This window comes from Carcharodon carcharias, chromosome 6 (assembly GCF_017639515.1).
Source record: "Carcharodon carcharias isolate sCarCar2 chromosome 6, sCarCar2.pri, whole genome shotgun sequence".
NCBI lineage: Eukaryota > Metazoa > Chordata > Chondrichthyes > Lamniformes > Lamnidae > Carcharodon > Carcharodon carcharias.
The window spans coordinates 2,158,499-2,175,320 of record NC_054472.1 but is presented as its reverse complement, the minus strand read 5'-3'; the positions used below and the strand labels follow the sequence as shown (position 1 = coordinate 2,175,320).

The window sequence follows — 16,822 nt, the reverse complement described above, 5'->3', positions numbered from 1 at the left end:
AGCACAGACTCCCATTGATTCCCTACATCACAGCAGTGACTACGCTTCAAAAACAAAGGGCTTCATTGGCTGTAAAGCATTTTGAGATGTCCTGAGGTTGTGAAAGGCACTAGAAGGCACTAGAGAAATGCAATTCTCTCCTTCCACAGAAACTCTAGAGGATGTGGGATGGGGGTGCTGAAATTGGTAAAGAACATTAACACAAAACCAGCGATAGTGAATCGACAGTTCATTTCACAACCTTTATTAAAATCAATGGGAAGTAAAATTGGGTGAGTGGTAAAACAGGCAGCTGATTTGTTCTTGGGCACTATGTGCTAATGCACAAGGCCAATTTCACCCTGTTGTCTGCTCCGATAACCTCTGGGTAATTTGGGAACAGAGCAAGCCTCCATAAAGCCCATGCATGGACTATAAAAATAATGCTAGGAGAGGATTTCCTGCTGTCTTCACTGGCCCCAGACTGTAAGTAGGGTCTTGGTCAAACTTGTAGCAATGAAGCAGGAGAATCTCTGAGAAAATCCCTGAGGAATGTCTCTGAGAGCTTCTCAACAGCAATTTGCATCAAAAGTACCCCCCAAATATTCCTTCTCCTCAATAGGAATTGAACAAAAACCATATTAGCAGTTTCTGCATGTAGCCTTCCATTAAAGTAAAATAAAATCTCACGATCTATTGAGAGTCACTTGGGCAGGTGATGACTCCCGGGAATTTTTTTCTTCTCTCATGGATTGTGGCATTGTGGTGAGGCTAGTATTTGTTGCCCATCCCTAATTGCTCTTGAACGGAGTAGATTGCTTGGCCATTTCAGGGAGCATTTAAGAGTCAACCACATTGCTGTGGGACTGGAGTCACATGTAGGCCAGACCAGGTAAGGATGACAAATTTCCTTCCCTAAAGGGCGTTGGTGAACCAGATGGGGTTTTACAACAATCAATGATAGTTTTGTGGTCACCATCACTGAGATGTGAACTAGCTAGTCATCACTGAGACTGGCTTTATATTTCAGATTTATTAATTGAATTTAAATTCCACCAGCTGCTGTGGTGGAATTTGAACCCGTGTCCCCAGAGCATTAGCCTGGATTATCAGCCCAGTGATGTTACCACTATGCCACCATCTCCCAACCACTGAAATCAGGAGAGTGAGAGAAGAGAGCAGCAATAAATAAATAAAATGCAGGGGTTTCCACAGGAACTAGCCTCAGTCAACTGTGTGACACACACACACAAGTTTCAGGAGAGTCACTGCAGAGCAATTAAAGCAGGAAGTCATGATTGATTTAGTCTTCTCTCAAGTGTGGCAGGTACTGAGACTAATACTGCCACTGTGGCCTCTCTGCTATCATCCAACTTAGCACAAGCCAACACTGAACTGGGGAGCTTCCTGTCTGGTTCAGTAATGCTGAATATTGTTATGAAGTGAGATATTAGAATGGATTCCAAACTGGTTTCAGCCTCACAATCATTCAGGTTTACACACCAGTCATGGTTCACTGTAATCAAGCTGTTAAGTATTCCACAACAAACTACAAAGCCCAGTAGATGTGTACAGCACTGTGACATCCGATGGTTAAAGTAGTGCCAGTGTTTGCCAGCAAGCTATCACAGGGAATGCTGTTTTTCCACAACTTTTTCAGTATGGAGAAGGCAGAAAGCTACAATCTCATCAGGTGAATAATCTAAATGAAAAGGACGCAGAGGCACAGCAGATGGTGCAAAATAAATTGCAAGCATTGATTCCCGAAATACCAATCGGGAAAGGCTGAACAGGCCAGCTCTATTCTCTAGAAAATAAAAGGTTGCGTGGTTTGAAGATGGTTTTTAAAATTATGAAAAGGCTTGATAGGGTCAAAGTAGAAGATATTACCACTAGCAGAGGATCAAAACTAGGGGCAATGAATATAAGACAGTCACTGATAAATCTAATAGAGAATTGAGGAGAAACTCCTTTCTCCAAAGAATAGTGAGATTATGGAACTCACTACCACAAGGACTGCCGAGACAAACAGTAAAAATGTGTTTAAGGGGAAGCGGGATAGAAGGATAGGGTGGTGGGGCTAACTGAGCTCTCATTTCTGCTGATTCCTCAATCTTCACTAGCAAAGAGGCATAATCAGGAATAAATAGGAAAAGGACACATTTGGATTGAAATTAAAATTATGGAGCATGTTAGACTAGGAATAAAGTGTATCTTGTACTAACTTTTGTACATAAGATAGCAATTAGAAGAGTTCAGGAAGGATGAATTTCTAGGATGCCACATCATACCCTCCACAAGCCATTTCATGTTTCAGCAGCAGTGCATTTTGGGAATAGCCAGAACCCACAAACAGTAATAATCTACATTAATGACCCTGTTTTGTGGTGCAGGTTAAGAGTGGAATATCAGTCCCCTGGTCTTTGAATAGCGTTAGGAAATATTTTGCACCCACCTCAACCAATGGAACAAGATTCAATAAGCAGCATCCCTCAGGTCTGCAGCCATGCTGTTCCTAAGTCCTGGATACCACAAAGAAGTCAGCACACACAGCAAGTCATACAGTTTAGGTCTGCCACCTCCTCCTGTCCTGCTTTTAGCTACTCCTATCAAGAGACCTGCTGCTTTAGATCTGCAACTGACTGGAAAAAATTGCATCTAATCATGGGGCAGGTTATCACTGGTAGTGTGTGGAGAGTTTGCATAGTGAAGGTGAATTTAATGTGTCAGGGTGTATGTACAAAGGAACACAAGAGAAAATATGGTAGTGTAATGGTAATGTTGCTGAACTAGTAATTCAGAGGACGTGAGTTTAAATCCTACCCTGGAGAATTGGAATTCACTTTCAAAAATTTGTTAAAAAGCTGGTCTCAGTAGAAGTGATCATGAGGATGTCAAGTTCTGTAAAGACCCAACTGGTTCATTAATGTCCTTCAGGGAAGGAAACTTGCAGTCCTCATCCAGTCTGGCCCTGAATCTAACTGCACACAGCAATGTAGTCAATGTAGTCAACACTGACTTCTGAAATGGCCTAGCAAGACACTCAGTTGCATCAAATCCACCACCAGCAGTTCAAGAAGAAGGTCGATCACCATCTTCTCAATGTTTCCTACATTACAACAATAACGACACTTCAAAAGTACTGCATCAGCAGTAAAATATGTTGGATGTCCTGAGGTTGTGAAAGATGCTATCTCAACACAAATTACTTTATTTTTGCACAATGATTGTACCATATGGAATTGAAGTTATTGTTGTATTATCCTTCTGCAGTACAGAGGGATCTGGGTGTCCTGGCACATGAATCACAAAATGTTAGTATGCTGGTACAGCCAGTGATTCGGAAGGCAAGTGGAATGTTGGTGTTTATTGCAAGAGGAATGGAATTTAAAAGTAGGGAAGTTTTACTGCACCAAGTACAGGACCTTGGTGAGACCACATCTGCAGTACTGTGTACAGTTTTGGTCTTCTTACTTAAGAAAGAATATAATTGCATTAGAAATAGTTCAGAGAAGATTCACTTGACTGATACCTGGATGAAGAATCATCCTGTGAAGAAAAGTTGAACAGGTTGGGTTGATATCCATTGGAGTTTAGGACAATGAGAGGTGATCTTATTGAAACATGTAAGATCCTGAGGGGACTTGATTGGGTGGATCTAGGGGACCAGGCCAGGATTTTCTAGCCCCCCATGGGGGTGGTGGTTTCCCCCCGCAGTGGGGCCCCAGCGAGCCATTGAAATCTCCATTCAGACTGGCAGGACCGGAAGATCCCGGTGGTGTGAGAGGCTGGAAAATTCCAGCCACAATTTAAAAACAAGCGATCTCCCATTTAAAATGGAGATGAGGAGAAATTATTTCTTTCTGAGGGTCATTGGTTTGTGGAATTCCCTTCCCCAGAGGCTGGGTCACTGAATATTTTTAAGGCTGAGTTAGATAGATTCTTGATTAACAAGACAGTCAAAGGTTATTAGGGGTCGACAGGAAAGCGCAATTGAAGCCACAATCAGATCTGCCATGATTTTATCCAATGGCAGGGCAGGCTCCAAGGGCCAAATGGCCTACTCCTGCCCCAAATTCGTATGTTTGTATGTATGTTAGTACACTGTAGCAAAGGTTGGCTGGGTGATCAGTCTGATTATCCAATGCCAGATTAGGCAGGAAGGTGGTTGAAGTGAGGTGAAGCTCCTGTGTTGGTCAGTTGGCCCAGGTCAGGAGCTCCTCAGGGAGCTGCCTGAGGTCCAACCAATTTCAGTTCCTTTCATCATAAGGTCAGAAGTGGGGATGTTCACTGATGATTGCACAATGTTCAGCACCATTTGCAACTCCTCAGATATTGAAGCAGTCCATGTCCAAATGCAACAAGACCTGGACAATATCCAGGCTTGGGCTGACAAGTGGCAAGTAACATTCGTGCCACACAAATGCCAGGCAATGACCATCTCCAACAAGAGAGAATCTAACCATCACCCTTTGATGTTCAATGACATTACCATCACTGAATCCCCCACTATCAACATCCTGGGGGTTACCATTGCCAGAAACTGACCAGGACTAGCCATATAAATACTATGGCTACAAGAGGTCAAAGGTTAGGAATTCTGCAGAGAGTAATTCACCTCCTGACTCCCCAAAGCCTGTCCTCCATCTACAATGTACAAATCAACTGCCTGACCAGCACCCAATCACCACATTTAACATTCACTCCCTCCACCACTGATGCACAGTAGCAGTGGTACTTATAACCTACAAGATGCACTCACCAAGACTCCTTAGACAGCACCTTCCAAACCCATGACCACTACCATTGAGAAGGACAAGGGCAGCAGATAGATGGGAATACCACCACCTGGAAGTTCCCCTCCAAGTCATTCACCATCCTGACTTGGAAATATATCACTGTTCCTTCACTGTCGCTGGGTCAAAATCCTGGAACTCCCTCCCTAACAGCACTGTGGGTGTACCTACACCACATGGACTGCAGCGGTTCAAGAAGGCAGCTCACCACCACCTTCTCAATGGCAACTAGGGATGGGCAATAAATGCTGGACTATCCTGTGCCACCCACATCCCATGAATAAATAAAAGTAATGTTGGGGCAGTGAAATGTGCTTCACAATGAGGAAAGAAAGGTTAAACCCAGGTCACATCCAACCTGCCAAAGAGAGAGATCAAAGGAAATCAATAAGTGATCAACCTGACATCAGTGTCCTGTGTGTGGGAGGACACTTCTCACAGAAATCACATTTTTCTCATCTGAGAGCCCCATAACTGATTCCATTGGAGGGGAAGCATAAGCTGTCACAAGTACCTGGTTAGAGGGAGGGACAGTCCTTCCTGATTATTCTAATATCAATAGCTAAGTTTCCCTGTTCACGCTTTCCAGTGAGATTCCTTCAGAATGTGACCATGATGTTGATACGGTACAACCAATGACAGGCAGGGAAAGACTCCTCCTGCTCCACAGGGTTGTCCCAGACCAGAGGAAGTCTTTGCAGATGATATGCAGAGTGATCCTGACCACAATACACAGGGCACCTGAGGAGAGTGGGAGTCAGATCTGAACAGCTGACCTCTGCCATTAGACTACTGGCCCTGTTTACCTGACCAAGGTTTGTTTTTTTTTATAAAGCCTTGCTCAGCCCTTGAAGTTGCTGCTCTTTCTTTGCGTTGTGGGCAATGCCAATAAAAATCAAGCTGCAGCTTCAGCTCGGTCGCTGCAATGTGCTGTGCAGACAGAAGATAATAAGAATGAAGGGGAAATCCCCGGGCAATGTCCCCACACAAGTCCCGGCTTCACGGACACTCAAAGCCTAACCCTGGTCAATCTGGATTGTGCAAACCTCCTGTAGACTGAGCTGGATTCACTCAGGCACTTGAACTGATGCAGAGATAGCGCTCCGTCTCCCCACCCCCGGTCAGCGCCTGGGTCCTCCTCAGTTTCCCTGTGAAACTGGTTGAAGTGATGACCCCAAAATTTCCGAATAACGGCCGGAGCCGCGGGCGAGTGGACAAATGGCCAAAGAGGCTGGAGTGGGAGTGGGAGCCGGAGCATATGCACCGCTAGAATGGGAGAGTGCGACAGAATGTCGAGCTGGAGCTCCCTGGATTGACTTTAGAAAAGATGATGAGGTTAACATTTCAGTGAACTGCCTAAATCAGTAACTTGCCTATTCTCGCCACAGATGCTGTCTGATCTGTTAAAATGTTTCCTGCTTTTGTTTCAGATTTCCAGTGCTTGCAGAATTTTTGGTTTCCATTAGAGAAACAAAATGCGGTGGAACCTTCCCGAATACATTGGGAGCCTTTTCCTGACGCTGAATTGTGAAAGGATTTACCATCCAGCAATAAATACATAAACTCCATGGCAGGAACACCTGCAGTCACCATATTAACATTTAATCATGGGGGATTAGAGATATCCTACATTTATAGGGATATAAATGCTGAATTTGAGTTGCAAATTGAAATCGGGAATGACATATGGATGTTTTTGGTTTGGAATGCAAGAAACCTAAACATATGGATGGCTACGAGCAGGTAATAGGCAGGGAATTAAATTGAGAGCAGGCTACACACAGAAAGGCCGCAAGGCGCGGGTCCCGAGTGACTGACAGTGATTGACAGATAGAGAGGAAATCCTCCTGCTGTGGAATTAACCCGTGTTTGAGTGTGTGTGTCTCTGTATGTGCGTCTGTATGCATGTACATGTCTGTGTCTCTTTGGGTGTCTGTGTGTCTGTACCTGTATGTCTATCCTTGTCTTTGTAGGTGTGTGTGTGTGTGTGTGTGTCTCCCTGTAAGTGTCTGTGTCTCTGTGTATCTCTGTGTCCTTGTGTTTGTGTTTCTCTATCTGTGAGAGTTTTTGTCTGGCGGTTACTGCAAAACAGCAACAGCCTCCCAAGCCCAACACCACTGGGCTTCTCCGGGCAGGGATCTGGGATCCCCCGGCCTGGGATCTGGGATTCTCCGGGCTGGGATCTGGGATCCTCCGGGCTGGGATCTGGGATCCCCCGGGTGGGGATCTGGGATCCTCCGGGCTGGGATCTGGGATTTCCCGGGCAGGAATCTGGGATCCTCCGGGCTGGGATCCCCCGGGCTGAGATCTGGGAATCCCCGGGCTGAGATCTGGGAATCCCCGGGCCGGGATCTGGGATCCTCCGGGATCTGGGATCCCCCGGCCTGAGATCTGGGAATCCCCGGGCTGAGATCTGGGAATCCCCGGGCCGGGATCTGGGATCCTCCGGGCCGGGATCTGGGATCCCCCGGCCTGAGATCTGGGATCCTCTGGGCTGGGATCTGGGATTCCCCGGGCAGGGATCTGGGATCCTCCGGGCTGGGATCTGGGAATCCCCGGGCCGGGATCTGGGATCCTAGAGCCGGGCAGAAACAGCCCCCGTTTTACAATTCTCAATCTCAGCACCTACTGAATTAGCAGGGCAGAAATATTTCATTTAAGTTTCAAAAATAACTAAACTTGGCTAGGGGTCCTCCCACAAACTATGGCCCCAAGTCGCTGCTCTGATTAACAACCAGCAGATCATCCGCTGAGAGTTTGTCTTTGATCATCTCTGGCCCATGGTATCCCATAAACTGCAGCATCGGTGATTCCTATGGTGTGGGTCCTGCACACATACCAGGGGGTGTTATACTCACTGAGCCTGCTAGAGAAACACACACATTGACATGGGGTGTGTGTGTAATGACCATCCTGGGAAGCTGGACCAGAACCGCTCATCACAGTAAAACGTGGCTTTTAATCATCACTTTTGACAGATCAAACCCGGCGCTTCGCTCCTGAAACTCACCAAACACTGACAGGAGATACAGGGATTGTCCGTAATCCGCGGGATTTCTATCGCGTCGCCTTCATTCTCACAGCTTGCCACCGAGCCTGAATATTAAAACACCGAAATGATTAGCCTGTTCTCCAGAGTTTAGAATATTGGATGTGTTTAATAATAGGACCAGGGTTTCCTTACCTGTCAGTAGAGACGGAGAGACGGTAATCTGAGAAAGACAAATTAAAACACAGACCGATAAACGGCTGCACGAGTTTGGCCAGCTTGCCAGGCTGCTCCCGAAGTTAAACACCATCTCTTCAATGAAGCAACCCCGGCAGGAATCTAACTATCCCAGCGACAGACAGCCCGGCTCTCCGGGTCTCCTCCTCATCAATGAGCGGAGTGCCAGTCTCTAACCCACAGATACACAGCGTGCTCAGTATCAACCAGCGAGGCTGACACAACTACAGCCAAGAGTGAATCATCAGTGACAGCTACTCATCCCGACTCTCCTCCTCGCCGTCCCGACCATCTACACCGGAGCTGTGCCTGGGACCTGGGGAGTGCAGGTCCCAGTTTGCAGGCGGGGCTGTTGTGTGTGTGTGTGTGTGTGTGTTTGTGTGTGAGAGAGAGAGAGAGAGTGAGCTGTACCATCACAGTGCAGCCTTCTCTGAGTTAGCGCCCGGGAGTCTGCCGTCTCTCCCGGTGCACCCAGCAGCTAACTTATCACTGAGGGACTGCCAAAGCAAAGCACACATCCTGTAGATCACCTACTGAACACACCACTGGATGCTTGTCACCCAACCAGCCTCTGGGTCGATTCAGATCCCCCCACCCCACCCCACCCCACCAAACTCTCCTCGAAAGAGACTTTCAGCCCCTGGAGATTCCCACGGGTCCAGTTGGTCGATTATAATTTTTTATCTCCTCACGCGTGTCCAGGGGCTGCACCGGGAGGTGCTCGGAGTGACTTCTGATTAGAGAAGCTCGCAACCCGCAAAGGGCAGATAAAAACCCCGAGTGAACAGCAACCTTCCCCCGGCCAGGCAACGGGACAACGGACATTTCACCTGCAAACTATACTGCGGCAGTGATTTTACTGGAATGAAATTGAAACGAACAGTGTGAAATTTATTCCAGCAATGTTGTCGTTGTGAAATGGAAGTTTTTACACAGGATCAGCAATTTGTGCGCCTGATTTTAACGCCCCAGTTCCCTGTTGATTGTCGGCTTACGGCTAACGCGATAGGTTTTTAGTACATGTGAGAAGTCAATGGACAGTAAATTATTTGTTCAATGTGTTTTATATCGGGTAATACAAGAATAAATTCGGCACCATCTGCTCGCTCATCCTCAGTCACAATCGGCAGTCGAAGCGCTGGGACTCTTCTGTAATGTGGCTGAAATATTTATACCACAGGCACGGATTCAATACATTCTCTAGAATTCGGGAACAAATAGCCTCAGATGGGTTTAACAAGGATCTTTTGTCGGAAGAGTGTTTTGGCGCCTGTTGAAGGTAATCTATGGTACCATTCATGAATGGGAGGCGATTGCTAACCACAAACTGAGAGACAGTACCACCTGCGCCGCTAGAAAGGGAGAGCCGGCCAAATATAGAGTTACACTCTCATCACACACACTACTAACCAGTGCGGGGGCCCGACTCACCGCGGCTCCTAACATGTTGCAGTTCAGCGAGAGGATAAGGCGTGTGTGTGCCACATTCATAATGAAATGGCCTCTGTGGCCAGTGTGTGCTGAGCGAGCAGTCTGGACTGAATGAGGACTCCTGTTCGCTGTGTGCCGAAACCGTGCGTGAAAAGCGGTTTCAGAGAAAAAAAAAATCTCAAATCGCTAAATAAAAACTACCCAGGCTGTGCTACCTAATTCATTAATAAGCCTGCACACACTTCTTGTTACCATACCAATGCCAACGTTAACCTTCATAATGGGAATTGTTCATGTAAACTTGTCACACAGTAGTTCCACCGTCCACCAGTAGAGGCACTGCATCACCACTGATAGAAGAGCCTTGCATTTCCAGAAGGCTTTTCACAACCTCAGGGTGTCCCAAAGCATTTTACAGGTGATGACCTATTTTGAAGTCTAGTTACTGTTGTAATGTAAGACGCATGGCAGCCAATTTATGCACAGCAAGCTCCCACAAACAGCAATGTGACACTGAGCAGTGATGTTGATTGAGACAGAAATATTGCCCCAGGACACCAGGGTTCCATGGCATATTTTACATCCATCTGAGAGGGTAGGCAGGGGCCTCAGTTTTACATCTCATCCAAAAGATGGTACTCCACGCAGCACACCCTCAGTACTGCACTGGTGTGTCAGCCAAGATTTTTCTGTTCAAGTCTCTGGAGCAGAATTTGAACCCAACTCAATGGTGAGTGTGCTACCCACTGAGCCATATCAAACATCTGAAAACGTTCCAATCAGTCATATTGGACTGGAAATGTTAACTCTGCTTGTCTCTCTACATATGCTGCCAGACCTTCTGAATTTTTACATGACTTGCTGTTTTTATTTTGGCCATCTGAAGGTGTAATTACATAGGTATTTGTTATAAAATCACACCAAAGGGCATCATAACCTATTACTTTAGAACAGAGACAGAATTACATTTGTGCAACCAGTTCAATTATTATTTGACTAACACCTACACCCACAAACTGGCTTCCTATGCTATTGCTCACTGAGTCACAGGACAAGTTGTTTTAACACTAGCAGAAAAATGTCAAAGTAACAATGTTATAGCAGGTGTGATGCCAGAAGAGTTTGTGATGGCCTCAAAGTTTTAACATACCAAATCAAATGCCTCTCCTTCCACTGAGATTTTTGAAAATCTGTCCATATTTACATTTGGCTCCAAAATGACCGCTCCTAGGGTAAAACATATTAAGAAAGCATAATTTGCATTTAGTTTATTCACAAATGATCATTAAAGATTCAGTCAGACTAAATTGATTTTTTTATGCAGATCAATACAACAGGAAACAGTATAACTCCTCACCTGACAATGCAGCAACCAAACAACCTGTGCATACAATGCTCTGAATGAAGAGAATGCCCCAAGGAGTTTCTCAAACATAAGGGCATAAAATATAGGAGTAGGCAAAACATCCCCCAGAGCCCACTGTTCACCATTCAATAAGATCAGGGCTGATGTTCTACCTCAATTCTTCTTTTCCTGCTATATCTTCTGATTCTGTTAACATCCAACAGTCTAATAAAACAAGAAATAAGAGCGACTGACATGGCAGATGGATAAAGGCCGGCTGGACTATCGAGTCTGCTCCATATAGTCCTGGTGGAACTTAACATCATGAACCCGACTTGATCTTAGGGAGCTGGGAGGTTATGCTGGAACTGTATAAAACGCAGGTTAGGTCATAACTAGAGCATTGTGTGCAGTTCTGGAATCCGCATTATAGGAAGGATGTGATTGCACTAGAGAGAGTGCAGCGGAGATTTACCAGGATGTAGCCTGGGCTGGAGAGTTTTAGTTATGAGGAGAGATTGGGTAGACTGGGGTTATTTTCCGTGGAGCAGGGGAGATTGAGGGGGGACATGATTGAGGTGTATAAAATTATGAGGGGCATAGATAGGGTAGACAGGAAGGAACTTTTCCCCTTGGTAGAGGGATCAATAATCAGGGGAGATAAATTTAAGGTAAGGGGCAGGGGGTTTTGAGGGGATGTGAGGAAGAATTTTTTCGCACAGAGGGTGGTGGGAATCTGGAACTCACTGCCTGATAGGGTGGTAGAGGCAGAAATCCTCATAACATTGAAGAAATATTTGGATGTGCACTTGCGATGCCATGACATACAAGGGTATGGACCTAGTGCTGGACAATGAGATTAGAATAGTTTGGTAATTGTTTGATTGGTGCAGACTCGATGGGCCGATGGGCCTTTATCTGTGCTGTAGACCTCTATGACTCTAGGATCTCCTCCACCCATGAGTGTCCACCCAAGCTGTTGGAGAGGCCAAAAAGAACAAATAAAATGTTATGTCAATTGAAGGTTAAAAAAATCTGAGGTATTCCTCTCTGACCCCCGAAGATGGTCAAAACAAGTTGCAGGAGATCAGCAACAATGAAGCATACTGCCCAAAGCTTTATCATCTCCAAAATTAGCCATTGATAGGGACTCGGCCATCTCCCTCTTGAGCAGCAAATGTACAGCAAATCTGTGCTCAGCATCTGAACCAATAACTTTCATTCTGGTGACCCTTAGGAAAAAAGAGAAAACTTGAGATCTAACATATAATTATGTCATTTAAATGCACCTTCCCTCACCAATCTAAATATAATTATTTAATCGATGTGGGGGAGAGACAGCAATGTTTTCATTATTAATTATACCTTCTCCTCCCCAGGCAATGTGCACACCAAAGCTTTTCAGGAAAGAAGCAGTTCAGAGAAGGTTTACCAGTTTAATACCTGGAATAGGTGAGTTGGCTTATGAAGAAAAGTTGGACAGGATAGGCTTGTATCCGCTGGAGTTTAGAAGATTAAGAGGTGACTTGATTGAAATATACAAGATCCTGAGGGGTCTTGACAGGGGGGATGTGGAGAGGATGTTTCCTCTCATGAGAGAATCTAGGACTAAAGGTCACTGTTTAAAAATAAAGGGTCACCCATTTAAAACAGAGATGAGGCAAATTTTCTCTCTCAGAGGGTCGTTAGTCTTTGTAACTCTCTTCCTGAAAAGGTGGTGGAAGCAGAGCCTTTGAATATTTTTAAAGCAGAGGTGGATAGATTCTTGGTATGCAAGGGGCTGATAGGTTATTGGGGATAGGCGGGATGCAGATTTCAGGTTGCTATCAGATCAGCCATCAACTTATTGAATGGTGGAGCAGCTCAAGGGGCCGAATGGCCTACTCTTGCTCCTTGTTCACATGTTCATAGTAAAACACTCTTTGGTTGTTGGCTGAAGTCTTCTTGTCTTTTTGGTTGGAGAAAAGGTTGTCCAGGAAAGAGACCATGTGTGTTACCATTTCTGGAATAGACGGAGAAGCAGCCAGTTTGTAAGTGCTGACCATGCTCCAGAGAGGTTCATTATAGGGTATTCAGAGCCCTATACATTAAGGAGTGCTGCAGCTGTTCTGCTCATGGGATGATTAACACAAACATTATACCAGTCATTCAATGAATTTATTCTTTCTCCACATACTATGTTCAAATAATTCCTATTGCTGCTGAAGCTCAGGTGTAACTCTGCAGCTGATAAACAGTAGTAGTTCATTCAGCCCTAGGAGAAGGTTCTGCCGTTCAATAAGCTTATGGCTGATCTGTATTGTAGCTTCATCTACCTACTTTGGTTCCATAGTACTTCATACCCTTTCCTAACAAAAACCTATCAATCTCATGTTGTGCAACTGCCTGCCGTTCACCAGCTTTCTGGAAGAGAGTTCCGGATTTCTACTTCCCTTTGTGTGAAGAAGGACTTCCTGACATCACCCGTGAACAACCGAGCTCTAAGTTTCAGGTTGTACCCTCTTCTGAACTCCCTCCTACCAAAGGATATAGTTTTTCTCTATCTACCCTATCAAGTCCTTTAATCACCTCAACAGGTGAATGATTTTGTACCAATATTTGCTGATATACCTCACTTTGTGAAATTCATTCCATCATATGCTGACAGACATGTTGGGAAACTAGCCAGATTTCATCTATTGATGTTTACAATGGAACAATCTGCCCAAGTTCATTTATCTTCCAGACATGTTTTCAACACCCGAGGGAGGTATAAATAACATTGGTACTATATAATATTTGGGTTATTGTAAGCCAAAACCCTTCAGGATGGTGTTCTTTTTCGCCATCACTGGACAGGTGACCTTCCTCTTCCGATAGATGTCTACAGTTTATACATGAACAGGGGCTATTTTTGGTTGACCAGTAGATATAAACAGCTGTTTGACAGAATCTGAAGGAGTGACTAGCATGTGGGATTAGAAAACAATAAGAAAGACACATCAGTGAGAATGGTGATTGAAAATTTCTACCCACCCAATATTGCAAATTAAGACGTGCAAAGAACATTTTAAAACTATGCACAGCAGCTCAAGTGTCATTGTGGTTAATGTTCTGTTTTTAAAAGGATATAAATTAGCTGTACATTTCCAGGAAATAAACAATCCAGAACCCTGGACCATCTATTGCTGACAGCATGGATTAGTTACACCTGGGATTCCTTTGGATTTCACAGAAGCCCCAGCACCAGAATAGTCATGCCGATTAATGAAGAAATGGCCAAGCTTTCCCTTGTGAAGAATGCATTTACTGTCTAGTTGTCTACATAAATATCTATTGATCCACACGGACGTGGATGAGTCATCTCCAGGTTCAGCTGATGAAAGCTCTGAGGTAATATCAGTGCAAGAAGGTTCGATTGATAACAGGTGGATTCTGCTCAGAACCCACAGAATTTCCTGTAGCTTTCCCAATTGGCTTTTATGTCTTTGAGCCTTGCATGATTACTTCCTGAATGAAGCATTTTGACATTTTGAACATTTCCGTTTTGAGGGATTCAGAAACATCTAAGATTGTGTGCAAATCCTCCAGACAACAAAATAGCTTGAGTGAGGTTGTTTTTGTTGGCTTTGGAACATGGTCCTGGAAATGTTATAAAATATCCATCATCATTAATAATATATTGCTTTGGAAGAACACAATTGCACTTTGGTTAAGATGTCTTGAAATAGGAATAGTCTTGGTGGTTACCAGCATTTACAGAATCATTGTGTCAACATAGTCATTGGCTGGAAAACCCAACACACAACCTGCTCAGGAACTTCAATGGTGCACAGTAGCATATTGGCATATCTAGCTGGGGTGTCCTTCAGAAGTCAGGTGTGCATTTTATTTTTTCGTCTGTTGCTAGTCACCAAAAATTATTACACAAGTGGTTGGATCTGTGCTTCAGGTCAGGGCATGGGGCTGGAGGGTTTAACCCTGGCGTAATCCTTAGCTCACACAGTGTACAACAACTTGCATCATTTTATGGAGTACTAGAAGTAGATAACATCCCAAGGTGCCTTGCCCAAAGCTGCAATCAGACAAAAAGTGGACACCACACAAAAGGAGATTTCAGGAAGGGTGACAAAATTGGTGAAATAGTTGGGCTTTAAGGAGAAGAGGAAATCGGCGAGGCAGAGCGGCTCAGACAAGAAATCCAATGGTGGTGGCCCATGCAGTAATTTACAAGTGAGTGAAATTAATAAGGTTAATAAACACTTCACAGAATTTTAACAGCACAGAAGGAGACCATTTGGCCCATTGTGTCAGCATGGGCTCTCCAAATGAGCATTTTGACCTAGTGCCATTGCCCTGCCTTTCCCCTGTGCCCCTGTACATTATTTGAACAGAAACAATCATCTAATGCCCTCTTGAATGCCTCGATCGAACCTGCCTCCACCACGCTTCCAGGCAATGCATTCCTGACCTGAACCACTCGTTGTGTGAAAAAGTTTTTTCTCAAGTCACACCTGCACTTAAGTTATATTACAACAATAGCACTTTATACAAATGAATTTAAGTGTGGAGGGGGGAAACAAAATTGTTTAAATGGAAAGGAAAATAAGGTATTTGTCTATTAAAGTGAATGGCTGGTTTTATAACTGGAACATTATTGGTTTTGACATGACCACACAGAGGGTAAACATAATTGTAAAATCATAAACAGTGGCACACAGGAGTTCAACAATATTGTTTCAAATATAACAGCTAACGGCTATCAATAGATTGTTTCATATAGACAAGGACATCTGCAGGGTACAGTTATCAATAAGAAAAATTTGACAATGTACTCCTCAGTTCAGCCAGGGTTTAGGTTGATACCAACTGCACCACTTATCACAGTCTGGAGCTGTGTGTAAGCTATTGTATCAGTTCAACCTGAGTAAGAACTGAAGAGTAATTGTTAGTAAAATAAAATACCTCATAACCAGTGGAAAGGGTGGGCACATACTATTGGCCATATCTTCAAAGCTTAGCTGCCTTTTACTTTACTGTTTTAATAAAAAACAAAAAAAAAGGATCTTATGCTGAATCAGATTTAGCAGCTCCTGTAGTGTGTGAACAGAGAGAGTCACAGTAGTCAAAAACTGAAGCATTCATTTAAAAGAGGTTGTTCCTGAATCAAACAAATCACGGTCTAGAATTCCTGACTGAGACAGCAGCGGCCCTTTAAAACAGCAGCTAAGCAAAAATGCCCATTAATTTGACAGAAACAGATTCTTCTGCTTACCATTGTCTCGTATAGAACCCTTCAAACACGATCACTCCTGACATGGCCGGCACTGATAAAGGTGGAAAGGTGACTGGTGGGGAGTGTGGGGTGGGGGATTTACTGCTGCATGCTTCCTAGCATTGGGCTCTGAACATTACCTGAACATTCTCTCCCAAGGCTGCTGCCACTTTACTCCTGACTGCACCCTGGAATTTTGGGGTCAGAATGTAAATACTCCCAGAGGGGTAAAGCATCTTAAAAACTCTATTGCTCACATCCAAACTCACATCAAGTGCCTTTCATCATCACAGAAGCATACAGGCCAAGATAAAGCAGAAAAAGAATGTTTATGACGGTCACAAAAGACTTAATACTGCAGAAAGCCTAGAGGAGTATAGAAAGTACAGGGGTGAAGTAAAAATGGAAATTAGGAAAGCAAAGAGAGGATACAAAAAAAGATTGGCAGGTAAAATCAAAGAAAACCCAAAGCTGTTTAGCAGTACCTTAAGAGCAAGAGAATAACTAAGGAAAGGGTAGGGCCTATCAGAGATGTATATCGTAACTTGTGGATTGATGATGAAGATGTGGGCAGGGTTCTCAATGAGTACTTTGTCTCCGTCTTCACTAAGGAGAGGATTGAGCAGATGTTCTAGTTAATGAGGAGGAGTGTGAAACATTAGATACAATAAGCATAGTGAGAGAGGACATACTGGAGGGACTGACATCCTTGAAGATGGATAAGTCACCAGGGATTGTATCCCAGGCTGTTAAAAGAAGCCAGGGAGGAAATAGTGGATGGTCTGAGGATC

At 44.4% G+C, this 16,822-nt stretch overlaps 1 protein-coding gene across 3 annotated transcripts in view; it reads right to left on the bottom strand.

Annotated features, from left to right (window-relative positions):
- bmper (BMP binding endothelial regulator) overlaps nt 1–8,471 on the bottom strand; it is a 159,304-nt gene extending 150,833 nt beyond the window's left edge. For 2 of the 3 annotated variants that reach the window (XR_005943271.1, XM_041189104.1), the window contains exons 1-2: nt 7,960–8,471; nt 7,786–7,871 (exon numbers count right to left, since the gene is read on the bottom strand). Coding sequence is in view for 1 of the 3 variants with exons in the window: in XM_041189104.1 (XP_041045038.1) it covers nt 7,786–7,871; nt 7,960–8,074 (201 nt within the window). In the remaining 2 variants the exon portion in view is untranslated. Of the gene's footprint in view, nt 1–7,785; nt 7,872–7,959 lie in introns of those variants that run through there. The other variant, XM_041189105.1, reaches the window with a different exon arrangement.
- Nucleotides 8,472–16,822: the final 8,351 nt, after the last annotated feature.